This window comes from Panicum virgatum, chromosome 2K (assembly GCF_016808335.1).
Source record: "Panicum virgatum strain AP13 chromosome 2K, P.virgatum_v5, whole genome shotgun sequence".
In the NCBI taxonomy this organism is placed as follows: Eukaryota; Viridiplantae; Streptophyta; class Magnoliopsida; order Poales; family Poaceae; genus Panicum; species Panicum virgatum.
In genome coordinates, this window is record NC_053137.1 from 10,052,778 (window position 1) to 10,065,064 (window position 12,287).

Genomic DNA, 12,287 nt, shown 5'->3' on the forward strand with positions numbered 1-12,287 from the left:
GGAGCACCACGGGAAAGTGATTCCACAAGCTCAGCCCGAAACTTCTCATTCGTTGCATTTACTTCTTCACGGACAGCTTGTAAAAGACTTTGTCACTCGGCCTGTTGTTGAGCATTCCTCCTCCCATGGCTCCTAGTATGTGCCCAAATGTTCGGGGAAGGCACACCTCCATGGAACATTGCCGGTCCCACGTGTGCGCCCTGGGTGCTCTTTGGATCCAAGTGCTCGAGTCAGCTCATCGTTCTCCCTGTCTGGCATGAAAGCGCCAGTGGAAGCAGCCTCGTGTGCTTCCTGAATCTTGCGCCCAAGATCCTCAGCATCACGATCACGAAAACCAAGGGAAGCATCAGGATTGTAGTACGGACCCCTCGCTAGAAGATACCTCACGGCCCGAGGATCCCACCCATCTGTCTGCAGCGTAACACCACTATGGACCAGCCTCTCTGCTTGCTCCTCCCACTCGGGTATTTTTCTAATATACCCACGAGAGCTGGTCTTATGGGGCTTATCATTTTTCCTACAATTCTGTGAATTTGTGGCGCTGCTAGCTTGTGCCTCCTCTGACCTCTTGTACAAGACAAACTGTTCCCAAAAAGATCGTTGGTTCGGAAAATCCTTCCAATCTGGCTCAGTTTCATTCTTCACATGCTTGTTCAAGGTAAATTTGAAGTACCTGAAAGAGTTGCCCATGAGAAACAGTGCTCGACACCGTGCTAATGGCTCTGAATCCTCGGGGAAGATGAACTTTTCTTTCAACTTGGCCCAACATATTTCCTTGATTGAGTCTGGTACCACCCAAGTCTTATCCTTCGTATTCCAATACTTGTACGTGATGGGCACATTTTCCTTCACCACCACCCCAATAGCTGACTTGTATGGCCCCATCACCTTGACAGGAGCGACGGGCTCACCTAATTCATCGAGCTCGGTAATAAGAGACCGACCCTTAGGCATCTTGTTCCGACCTCGTTTGGCCCTATCGGCAGCTGATGTCGTGGTCTCTTCCTCAGTCTGAGCTGGCGCCTGCACATATGTTGAACAGTTATTTCCTACAATTGACCAATTAGAAGAGCATACATATATGCGACACTGAATTACCTCATCATTTTGGTTGAGGTTTAAGTGCTCAGAAGGGCTTCCATCCCCTCCACCCTCACTATTACTACGGGCCCCTCCATCATCATTCTCCGCATTATTCTCAGCTTCAGCTTGTTTCCCACGACGAGACTTGAATCGTGAAAATCGCCCCATTATACCTGCATATGAGTAAAGAAGCATGGTTTGCTCAAAAAGCTTACGGCACAGAGCAGCATTTTCTGACACCACAAAATAAGACGTGATGCATCCATGGCGTCTGACAAAGTATTATACCATCAGAACAAGGTAATATGGAAAAGGAACATAACACTATGGCCTAGGATCAAAGATCTACTATATGGTGCAACTATATAGTATACTGTAAAACTGGGCTTTGCGATCAGTCTACAGAGATTTATCCATTTTGACTTTTCAATGGAGTGGAAGGGAACAGAATTTCTGAGGTGCTAGAGAAAAAGTTGTGATGTGAATCGTGCAATTACAATAATTTCCTTAACACAGACTTTCTGTCTTAAGCAGCCAAACAATGATTGTTTCATATGTAGTATCGCCGTGTTGTCGGACTGATTTCTGGTTGTGTCAATTTGCTTTCTTTGAGTTTGCTTGAAGTGGAGTTCACTCTTTGTGTGGTTGTTGGAAGGAGGGGGAGTTCAATACACGTATGGCAGTTTAGCTCTTAGTCACTGAACCTGCAAGTCTGATCCTTGATTTGAAGGCAAGCTATTCTTCATTTGTTTGTTCTGTGGCTGCTTCATTTTCTTATCCACCTGCAGGCTTGAGACCATTGATAAAATTGATGGTTCACTTTGGTTAATTTTTTCTCAGTTGCATACTTGCATTGAAATGCAGAAGTAATGGAAGTTCTAGTTAAATTACTCATGAATAGTTCCTTGTCAAAGAGACAAAAAAGATAGTAAAAGAGGAACAAAGGAAGTAGAGTACATACACCAACCAGGCATAGCCTGATCCATCTTGCTCTTTCATTCAGCAAATAAAAAAAGGCTAGGCTGATCTTCTTGTATACTAATGCTACTGCTTGCTAGAAATGGGAGTAATTAGGATTATTAGAGTATGCAACGCACTAAGACCAATGAACAGATTAGGATGGAAAAAGGGAACTAAAATACACTTCTATGCACTCATTATTGCTGCAGCTTGGATACTTGCTGCTATTACTGGGACAGTATTTTTGCGCACACATATGGGTGTTGACAGAGTTCATGCTAACTATTACATGGGTTCACTCTTCTATGCACTCATCTTGCTGATGGTGAATGGATTTCCTGAACTTGCCATGGCAATTAGCAGACTACCAGTGTTCTACAAACAAAGAGACTACTGCTTCTATCCTGCATGGGCTTATGCCGTACCAGCTCTCATCCTCAAGGTTCCAGTCTCATTAGTTGAGTCAATAGTTTGGTGGTCAATATCTTACTTCCTCATCGGCTATACTCCAGAGGCATTCAGGTAGGAATTGCAATTTTTTTGGGACTAAGACCAATGAACAGATTAGGATGGAAAAAGGGAACTAAAATACACTTCTTCAGAAAGGTTAGCTTGGTGGAGGAAAGAGCCAGGCCAGCTCTCTCTCTCTCTCTCTCTCTCTCTCTCTCTCTCTCTCTCTCTCCAATGGGATCACAGCAGGTAGCACCATGCACACCACAACTCTTGTCTGGTGCTCACGCAGGCTCTCTTGGATTGGGATCTGGAGGTCAGCTGAATGCCAAATGCAATTTAAGCTACGACGAACAGGTGCTTGTCGATTGCTTGCTGGTGTCTAACTAAAATTTCTTTATCCTCACAAATTAGCTAAAATTACTTCTAGACAAGAAACGCTGGCCCAATCAACAAAGGTGGGAGTTGGGGAGGAGGGCAAATACGCATACCAGAGACCTGCGCGAGTACGCCATTGTGGGGGATCCGCGCCGGGAGTGCGGCTGCGTGGCGACGCCGTCGAGAGCAGCCGCGGCTGAGCTGTCGGCCCCTGCAGGGGTAGGGCCGAGGGACGGGAGCGAGCGCGGCCGCGGCGTGGATGGCCTCGGGGACGGCGGCGCCGGGGCTCGGGGACGGGGCGCCGGTGCTCGGGGACGGCGACGCGTCTGGAGCCCGGTGCTAGAGGACGGCGCCGGGGCGGTGGACGGCGGAGGGGATTGGGGATTGGGCGCGCCGCGTCTGAGATTTGGGGCGGCGGAGTGGCGACTGAGATTTGGGGCGCGCGCTAGGGAAAAAAAGGGAAAACAGGGGCTCCACCATCGGGTCCAGCCCTCACCCGGCGGTGTTGATGATCTACACCGCCGGGCCTATCCCCAACCCGGCGGTGTTGAGTGTCTATACCGCCGGGTCTATTCCCAACTCGGCGGTGTTGAGCCTCTGCAGGCCACTGCAATCAGCTTCGCATGTCTACTTCATTCAAGACAAAGTGGAGGCATATATGTCTACTTCATTCAAGACAAAGTGGAGGCAAATATGGCAGTAATCCATTCACGACAAATATGTCTACTTCGCATGTATATAATAGTTCTAATAAGACATATAATTAATAAGTTTTACACCATACGAAGTGGAGGCATATAATTAATAAAAATACTTTAATTCTTTCTAAATATTACATGGTTAAATTAGTACATAAATAGTGAAAAGATAGCTTCAATTGACGATGAGGGCCTCGTTATGATCAAGTCGCACATAAGCTGGTTCTTCTCCCATATCTCTTCTATGAACCCATAATATGTCTCCAATTGACGATTGTCGTTGTAAGCATTGATACGGACACCACTATTTTGGTTGGTGCTTTTCTCATCTTGTTTTCTAGTGTAAAATGTGTATGCATTTATCTCATATCCTTGGAACTTTAGGACCGTACTAGATGGACCGATGGCCAAAAGATCTAGTTGAGCATTGCCGGTATCGACACCTGCTAATTTAAGTCGTAACCAGCTTCCAAACTCCTCTTTATGTTGTTTTGTGAGCCATGCTTCTGACCTACCGCGATATTTACCTTGTAGTTCTCTCTTGTGCATTTCAATATAAGGTGAGACTACAGATGCCTGCTACAGAATGGTGAAATGTGCCTGATTAAAACTAGCCAGGTCATCGATACGAACTGATTGCTCACCAATCATACCTCTGCCCCCAGCCTTCCCTCATGACGAGATACTGGAACTCCCATTCTATTAAGATCCATGTAGTATGTGCAGAACTCAACTGCCTCCTCTATAGACCATCCATTAACCATGCACCCTTCTGGACGATATCTATTCCGAACATATTTTCTTAGAACACTCATCAACCTCTCGAAAGGAAACATCTGATGCAAGAAGATTGGACCAAGAGCTTATATCTGGGCAACAAGGTGAGTGATAAGATGCACCGATATATCAAAGAAAGTTGGTGGAAAATGCATCTCGAGTCGATTAATTGTGTGAATCAGGTCTGCTTGCAGCTTGTCAAGTGTGTTTGGGTCTATGACCTTGTGTGAGATTGCGTTGAAGAATGAGCACAACTTTATGATCGGATCTCTGACCTTCACGGGAAGCACGCCCCTCAGAGCAACTGGGAGCAACTGTGTCATAATGACATGGCAGTCATGGGCCTTCATGCAGCTCATGTTGAACTTTAACTCCTTCATGTTTGCAAGCCTTCTGATGTTTGATGAGTAGCCCGTTGGCACTTTGAGTTCGTGGAAGAAGCTACAAATTTTCCTTTTCTCAATTTTATCCAAGGTCCAAGATGCAACCGGAAGCTTCGTCTTCCCATCATGTTGAGTAATTGGATGCAGCTCACTTCTGACATTCATATCTTGCAGGTCCTGTCGAGTTTCAAGTGAGTCTTTTCCTTTACCTTTCATGGCCATTAATGTTCCGAGCATGCTCTTGGTAACATTTTTAGTTAGATGCATGCCATCAAGTGCGTGACGAACAATCAAGTCCTGCCAATAAGGGAGTCTCCACAACAAGGAATTTTTTTTCCACAACGAATCAGCTGGAGCGGGTACACTTCCTTTGCCCTTTCCTAGTACAACTCTTAGTTTACTAACCTTCTTGTATATCTCCTTCCCATCTAGAAACTTGGGAGGTAAACGTTCATCCCTTGTACCATCGAAGGATTTCTTGTTCCGGCGATATGGGTGAGCCTTTGGAAGGAACCTATGATGACCCATGTAAACCATTTTGTTGCTATTCTTCAACCATCTTGTGTCGGTATCATCCAAACAAACCACACATCCCTTGTAACCCTTCGTTACTTGGCCTGCTAAGCTACAAAGGCCGGGAAGGTCCGTGATTGTTACAAACAAAATTGCCTTCAGAGTGAAGTGTTCTCGCTTGTACTCATCCCACACCCTGACACCATCGTTCCACAACTTCATTAGATCATCCACTAGTGGTTCCAAATACACATCGATATCATTTCCAGGTTGTTTTGGCCCTTGGATTAGTAATGGCATCATGATGTAGGTCCGCTTCATACACAACCAAGGAGGAAGGTTGTATATGCAAAGAGTTATAGGCCACATACTGTGTTTTCTGCTCACCATGTTAAAAGGACACATCCCATCCGTACTCAAACCGAATCTTATGTTTCTTATTTCCTTTGCAAACCGATTCTTGTATTTGTAGTTGATAGCTCTCCACTGTGAACCATCTGCAGGGTGTCTGAGATTCCCATCAACGAGTCGATCTTCGGCATGCCACCTCATCAGCTTGGCAGTCTTCGCATTTGCAAACAACCGTTTCAAACGAGGAATGATAGGAAAATACTAGACGACCTTGGCAGGTGGTCGTTTGTTGCTGTCACCTTTCATTGACAATGCCGATTCAGGACATTTGTACCGTGAAGCTGAGCACACTGAACATGCATCCAAGTCTTCATATTTGCCGTGATACAAGATGCAATCCTTAGGGCATGCATGGATCTTTTGTACCTCCAGTCCCATTGGGCAAATCATTTGCTTCGCTTGGTATGTGTTTTCAGGCAACCCGTTAGGGCTTGGCAGCAACTTCTGCAATAAGCTTAACAAATCATCAAATCCCTTGTCTGACAAACCATTACTAGACTTCATCTCCAATAGCATCAGGTTTGCTTCAAGTTTAGACACGCTGCAACTTGGGTAAAGTGGTGTTATTGCATCTATCCTCATCTGCTCCAACTTCTTCAGATTCTTTTCGTCAAGAAAGTCCGGTTCCCCATCACGTATCATCTGGTCTAGTGCATCCACAACATCATCAGCAACTAATGTTTCCTGCATGATTTCATTTACGCTTTCATGCCCGGTTTCGTCTACTATTTCCGGGTTAGTTGTTTCCTCCACTGTTTCATGCCTGTCCTCATGGACGGAGTGCATTGTCTCACCAATCTCACCGTGCTTGTTCCAAACTTGGTAGTTGGGCATAAAACCTCTAAATAACAGATGAAAGCGGATCTGCTCAACATTGCCAAACTGCTTCTGATTTTTGCAATCAATGCATGGGCAATACACGAAGCCATCATCTTGTAGATTCTTGTGTGCCTTGGCAGTCTGCACAAACGAGTCTACACCATTGACAAAATCCAAATTTTCAGCCTTTGTACCGTACATCCAACCTCGATTCATCTATGCACACAAGAAAACATCCAAGAAACTGAATTTAGTAAAATTATCATCTGAACACATAGATTTTCAGTTTATCAAATTTCGTAACAAATATCACACTTTAAGGGCCATCTAAATCAATTAAGAAAGAGGCTTTACTTCAATAATTAAAATATCTACTTCAATTTTTGTCTAGTTCCTTATCATCAAAACTAAGAAATGCCATCTAAATTAATTAAGAAAAAACATTTACATCTCGATCATCACAATTAATAAATATCCTATAAACTAATTAAGAAAGACCTCTTACATCCCAATCATCGCAATTATGACAACAATCTAACCATAAAGAGCTAGTTCTTACCTTGAATCAAATATGTGAAGTCCAGTCCTCAAAATTTAATGAGCCTCCATGATGACTTCATGATGAGTGTTCATGAGAAATTATCCTAAAGTGAAGAAAAAGAGACTCTCCTTGATCAATTCATCACAAAATGAATGACTAATCCTAAGATAAAGGCTATGAATCAAATGGATTGCTAGCTACAAACCTATCACAAGTTGGTTCACTCAAACAACAAAAAAAGAAGCCCCAATGATGAGAAATGATCCAAAAATGGAGAAAAAAGCCCTCCTTGATCAATTCATCACGAAATGCATGATTAATCCCAAGAAAATGGGTACAAAGCCAATGAATTGATGGCTACTAACCTTAGAATAAGTTGGTGGAGCCAATACATCAAGAATGGTGAGGTTTCATGAGAATTTCGGCAAAATCCGGCAGCAACAATGGAGGAGAGAGGTGTGGCCGTCGGGTTGGAGAAGAAAGGTGGTGGGAGGAAGGTTGGGTTGGGGTTTTGTACTGTATAGGCTTATCACCGCCGGTTCGAAACACGAACCGTTGGTGATTCTGCTTATCATCACCGGTTCGTGTTACAAACCGGCGGTGATATGCTCGCAGGACATCACCAACGGTTCGTAACACGAACCGGCGGTGATAATCAGCATCACCGCCGGTTCCAACGGCCACTACGGCCACCTACTGTGGACCCGGCGGTGATACTTCATCACCGCCGGTTCATGTTAAACCGGCGGTGATAGCCCGTTGGCAATGGCCAATTCTCTAGTAGTGGGTGCAGGTCAATTTAGTTAATTTGGTGGACAACATACAAGCACAGATTTGTGGGCGGTCGTCACCTACCTCACTTTGCACGTTAGACTGAATTATATATATTGTTCGATTAATTATTCTCTCCCACTTAATAATACAAATTATTATTCGATAGATAGATGCTGTGATCTTATCGCGACTAGTTGTTCTGCATCTTGTTGTGTTCTGAACTTAAAACTGTGTTAAGGGTTTTTTAGCTGATGCTAGAGCAGTCTGAGTACTGCATCTTTGTTTATTAGGCTGTAGTCTCTCAATTGTGAGAGGTTGAGGTCGGATTTTCCTTAATCTAAAAAAGTGTTCTACCAAAAAATTATATTACTATTATTAGCATAGTTGTCATTTCTAAGAGCCATAATGCATATATCGATGGTCGGCATTAATCACCGCATATCATGCAGGTAGTTAGCCAACATGAGAGCGGATGCAGAGCTAGCCTGATCTAATGAATTCGTGCACGTGGATGCTGCAGCAAGACACCTTTTGTGGGATATTTTTTAATGTTAGTGTGTCACTCTTCGTGAAACCCCAGCGTGATAGATAGCTAGCTCATGCATTTAATACACATCTACACAGCCAATTATTGAAAATGAAGTACTGATGTCGTCAATATACTACAATAAATTGGCAAACACTTTTTTGTTTTACTGAAACAAAGAAAGACTGTAGTTTCCAAACACTATGGTATTACATGGCACCTGTTCCTAAAACAATGTATATGGCTTCGACAAATTACATCATCCAAACAGGGCCCTCCTCAACTGAGTTACCTTCACAGCTTTGAAATGGCAGATGAGGATTCCATCATTGGCAATGGCGAGAACTACTCTTTATGTAATAGGGATCATCTTCTCACAACTCTCATGACATGAACAGAGCTTCTTCCTTTGGAGACCATAGAGAACAGCTTCTTCCTCCTCTGGACGCCACAGCATTACCTCTTTCTGGTCTTTCCTGTCTACAAAATTGGAGGGGTAAGGGAGGTTGGCTCTACGGGCCGCCAGTCTGTAGGTGTGGTACATCCTCGGCCCATACCAAGAATAATCGGGAGGTGCCGGGGCCTTGACCTCGCTAGGGCAAGGATACGAAAAGGCGGCATATCTCGGGACCATGTTTTCCCTCTCTCCTCACTATTATTATCTAAAAATATATTTTTCCTCTCCTGGAATTTGGTAAGATGGTGAATTGGGTTTGCCTGACCATCTATCCAGCCTAGTTCAGACACATGTATATGACAGAAGGATTACGTTAATACAATTTACGTTAATACAATTAACTAAGGAAGGAAATAAATTTGAATGATGAGTGGTTCAGTTGAGATCATTCATCGCCACCTCTATCACTGTTGGGGCATTCCTGTGCGACTGCAAAAAAACTCTCTTACTTGTTGCGCGCCTGGTCTCACTATCTTGGCCCACGGGTACGAAGGTCCTTGTTCAACCACTGAAAAAAGAGATGAAGCTACTAATCAACCACTGAAAAAATGAACTCCCATATTTGTTGGATTGGATATTGGGTCGTCCCGATCCCACCGGCACCGTAGAACTAGTGGTTTCCATGTGCGAGGACTTGTCCATTTTGATCTATCTGAGGAATGTGGAGTACTCTATCCTGCTTGTGATGAGTGAATTGTCAACCGTGTGGTGTGATCGTGCGCTTGGTCTTTGGTCGCAGGTACACGGGCGTCGAGTGTCGACGGAGAGCTGTCGTGGAGGTGCTGTAGCCGATGGACCGTGCTGTGGACGGCGGTGAAGGGCAGCCAGGACCGGAGCTCGAGCTAGGTGGCAGCTGTGGTGTCCACTCCTGGATCGAGGGCGCAAGCGATGACGGAAGGTGGGTTTCTTGGTTTGCGCCACAAAACCAAGGAGGCGGACGGTGGTTGAAGACGCCAAGTCGTGGAGGCACGGGCGTCGGTCTCGGGACTGACGGAGGTGACGGGCGTCGACGGCATCTAGGGCTTCGCTGCGGGCGAGGAGGTGACGGGCATCGGGCGGCGTCTAAGGCCGTCAGAAGGCCGAGGCGGGAACGGCGTCTAGGGCCACGGCGTGGAGGCGGGAATCTTTCCGCGCGTGGAGTTTTTGCGGTTTTCTCAAAACTGGCCACCTACCCGGGTTTTGCGGACCCCCCAAAACCGTGAACCGGATCTTCATCGACATGGCGGCATCTCGGAGAAGGCTTTGAGTCGAAGAAAGAAACTCCGCCGTCGGATGAGATCATGTACATATTTCCGGTTTTGCACCTGCGGGCGTTTTAGTGTCTAGTTTGAGTCGAGGGTATTTTGGACCCCTGCGTGGGCACCTTAAATACCCCTCACCCTCTCCTCTCTCTCCTGCGCGCCAGCCATAGAGAAACAGCCGCCACACCCTTCTCCCTGGCGCCCTCTCTCCTCCTCTCTGTTCCTCCTCCCTCTCTTCTCTAGAGTAGGTTTTGGAACCATGGAGTTTTGAGTTTTTGTACTGAGATTGATCGGGAAAGGAGGCCCAATCCTCCTTGTGCCCTCCGGGGTTTTGAATTCAATTCAATCTCGTACGATTTGTGCTTTGTTTTGGATGATTTTGATTTTCCTTAGATGAATCTTGAGCACGAGATGACGAGTGGTTTTCTGATGATCGAGTGACTCTTTGTAGTGATTCTAATCCATCTAACCTAGTGCTAATCCCCCTGGAATCACGAGTTCACTTGAATCGAAGTTCTTGGCGTTCTAAAGAAAACCCCCGTTTTTGCTCGGAATTCTTCGATTCCTCCCAAACCATGGAGTGATTCGTCGATTCCTTCCGTGGACATGTTCACAAGTCCTTTGTGATCATGCCTGCAAAATTTGAGCTCCTTTGGACTTGATTTGATCCTCCAATCATCAAAGATTCCAAAGGTCGCGAGCTGAAAAGCGTTTCTGGACTCTGTTCTTCCTAGCACCGGATGAACCGATGCTTTGAAGTTGTACGCGTCGGTTCAACCGGTGACTAGGCTGTTTTGTGTTAGGGTTTTTGGGGTTTTGGCTTGTTGCACCAGTGCTTAGACTGTATTGGGCGTCGGTTAGACCGGTGCCTGTTTTTCTTCTCTGGTGATATCTCGGGTGAACTGCACCGGCGTTTCTCTAATATACCCGTGCAGGTAACATCGGATCAACCGGTGCTTAGCGGTTCTTTGCTGTCGTGGGTCGTTGCACCGACGATTTCTCCTTTGCCCACACCGGTTTAACTGATGCCTACTTCTTTTCCGCTGCCGGCCCTGCGCGTCGGTTGAACCGACGACGTGCCTCTTTGTGCGTCGGTTCAACCGGTGTGTATACCGAGCCTGTTTTTGCGCTGTTGTTTGTGTTTGCATCCGTGTTCGTTCTAGTTTGTTCCTAGGACTCACTTGTGTTGGTGTAGCTCCTTCATAGCTACTCCACACATCACATGGGACTCTAGGGTTGTGTGTGAATTTTGGGATTAAGCCGATTATTTCAAATTGCAAGAATTTTAATCGGCTCCCATTCACCCCCCCGGTCGCCCTTTCGATCCCTCACTATCCTTCTGGGATACTACAGCATAATCGACAAATTTAGGTCGAAGTAAATTCCAGAAGAGGGTTTTGGGTTTTGGGTCTCCATACCTTCCTCATTTCCGGCTCCAGTTGTTGGTCCAAGAGTTCATCGTCCTCTGCTTCGATGCCTTCCTGCTTACTTGAACTCATCGGTGCAGTCAGTTTGTATAGTATTGTTGGTCGCTGTTTTCTTGGGAGTTTGCTTGAGCTTTACGCACCATATGAGTGTCCAGTGGGCATTATATTCATTGTCCCATGAGTGACAAAAGGTGATAGTGCGGTTTAATTTTGTTTTGAAGACATGAACAGTCACCTTGCTTTCCACGTCAAAATTACTCGATTCTCTCTCAAATGTGAGGTGTATTTGGTTCTGTGATCTTATCGTATCATATATTCCTAATTAGTGCTTACTTTTTGCAAGCCCAATACGCATGCAGGAGGGCCTCGAAGGAGCTGAAGCAAATCCGTTCCGCGCATGTATACACGATGCTGCCGACCCTCTCGCGGTGCAGAAAAAACGTGAATCTACGAACGACTATAACTAGGAAACACGGACTCCCTTTTTTTTTGAAGGAAACAACACAGACTCAATTTGAAAATACCAAAACATGTAAACTGTCGGAATCTGCGTCTGCATGCATTACGCACATAACACAAACACATTAGTGTATGTATGTATTTCTAATGTAATATTGCAAAGTATCTGTACTATATGTTGCCATGTTGCATACTGAGGAAACTCTTACTACCGAATCTTTTGAGAGAGGCAGTCTTCTACAGTGTTCCACCCGAATACGCCCTATGTATCTATATTTAAAGGGAAAGTCTACTCCACCCCGGTGAAAATTTTTGTATTACAGTATTTTGTACACATGTGCATTTTGATTTCATACCGAGAAACACCTACAGAAGAAAATAAACAAAAGA

General features: G+C 45.2%; 1 protein-coding gene and 2 long non-coding RNA genes across 3 annotated transcripts; 1 reads left to right on the top strand and 2 right to left on the bottom strand.

Moving 5' to 3' along the window:
• The first annotated feature begins 2,600 nt into the window (after nt 1-2,600).
• On the top strand, nt 2,601-2,886 carry LOC120695897. The gene is made up of 2 exons (XR_005683937.1): nt 2,601-2,658; nt 2,743-2,886. It is a non-coding gene; the product is annotated as an uncharacterized LOC120695897 (long non-coding RNA).
• A 2,968-nt stretch (nt 2,887-5,854) lies between these two features.
• On the bottom strand, nt 5,855-6,673 carry LOC120695055. Its single transcript, XM_039978376.1, has one exon. The coding sequence runs from the start codon at nt 6,671-6,673 to the stop codon at nt 5,855-5,857; it is 819 nt and encodes a 272-aa protein (XP_039834310.1).
• Nucleotides 6,674-8,459: 1,786 nt separating this feature from the next.
• Nucleotides 8,460-11,609, bottom strand: LOC120665703. Its single transcript, XR_005671284.1, has 2 exons — nt 11,430-11,609; nt 8,460-9,278 (listed from the first exon to the last, which is right to left on the bottom strand). It is a non-coding gene; the product is annotated as an uncharacterized LOC120665703 (long non-coding RNA).
• Between the last annotated feature and the right edge of the window lie 678 nt (nt 11,610-12,287).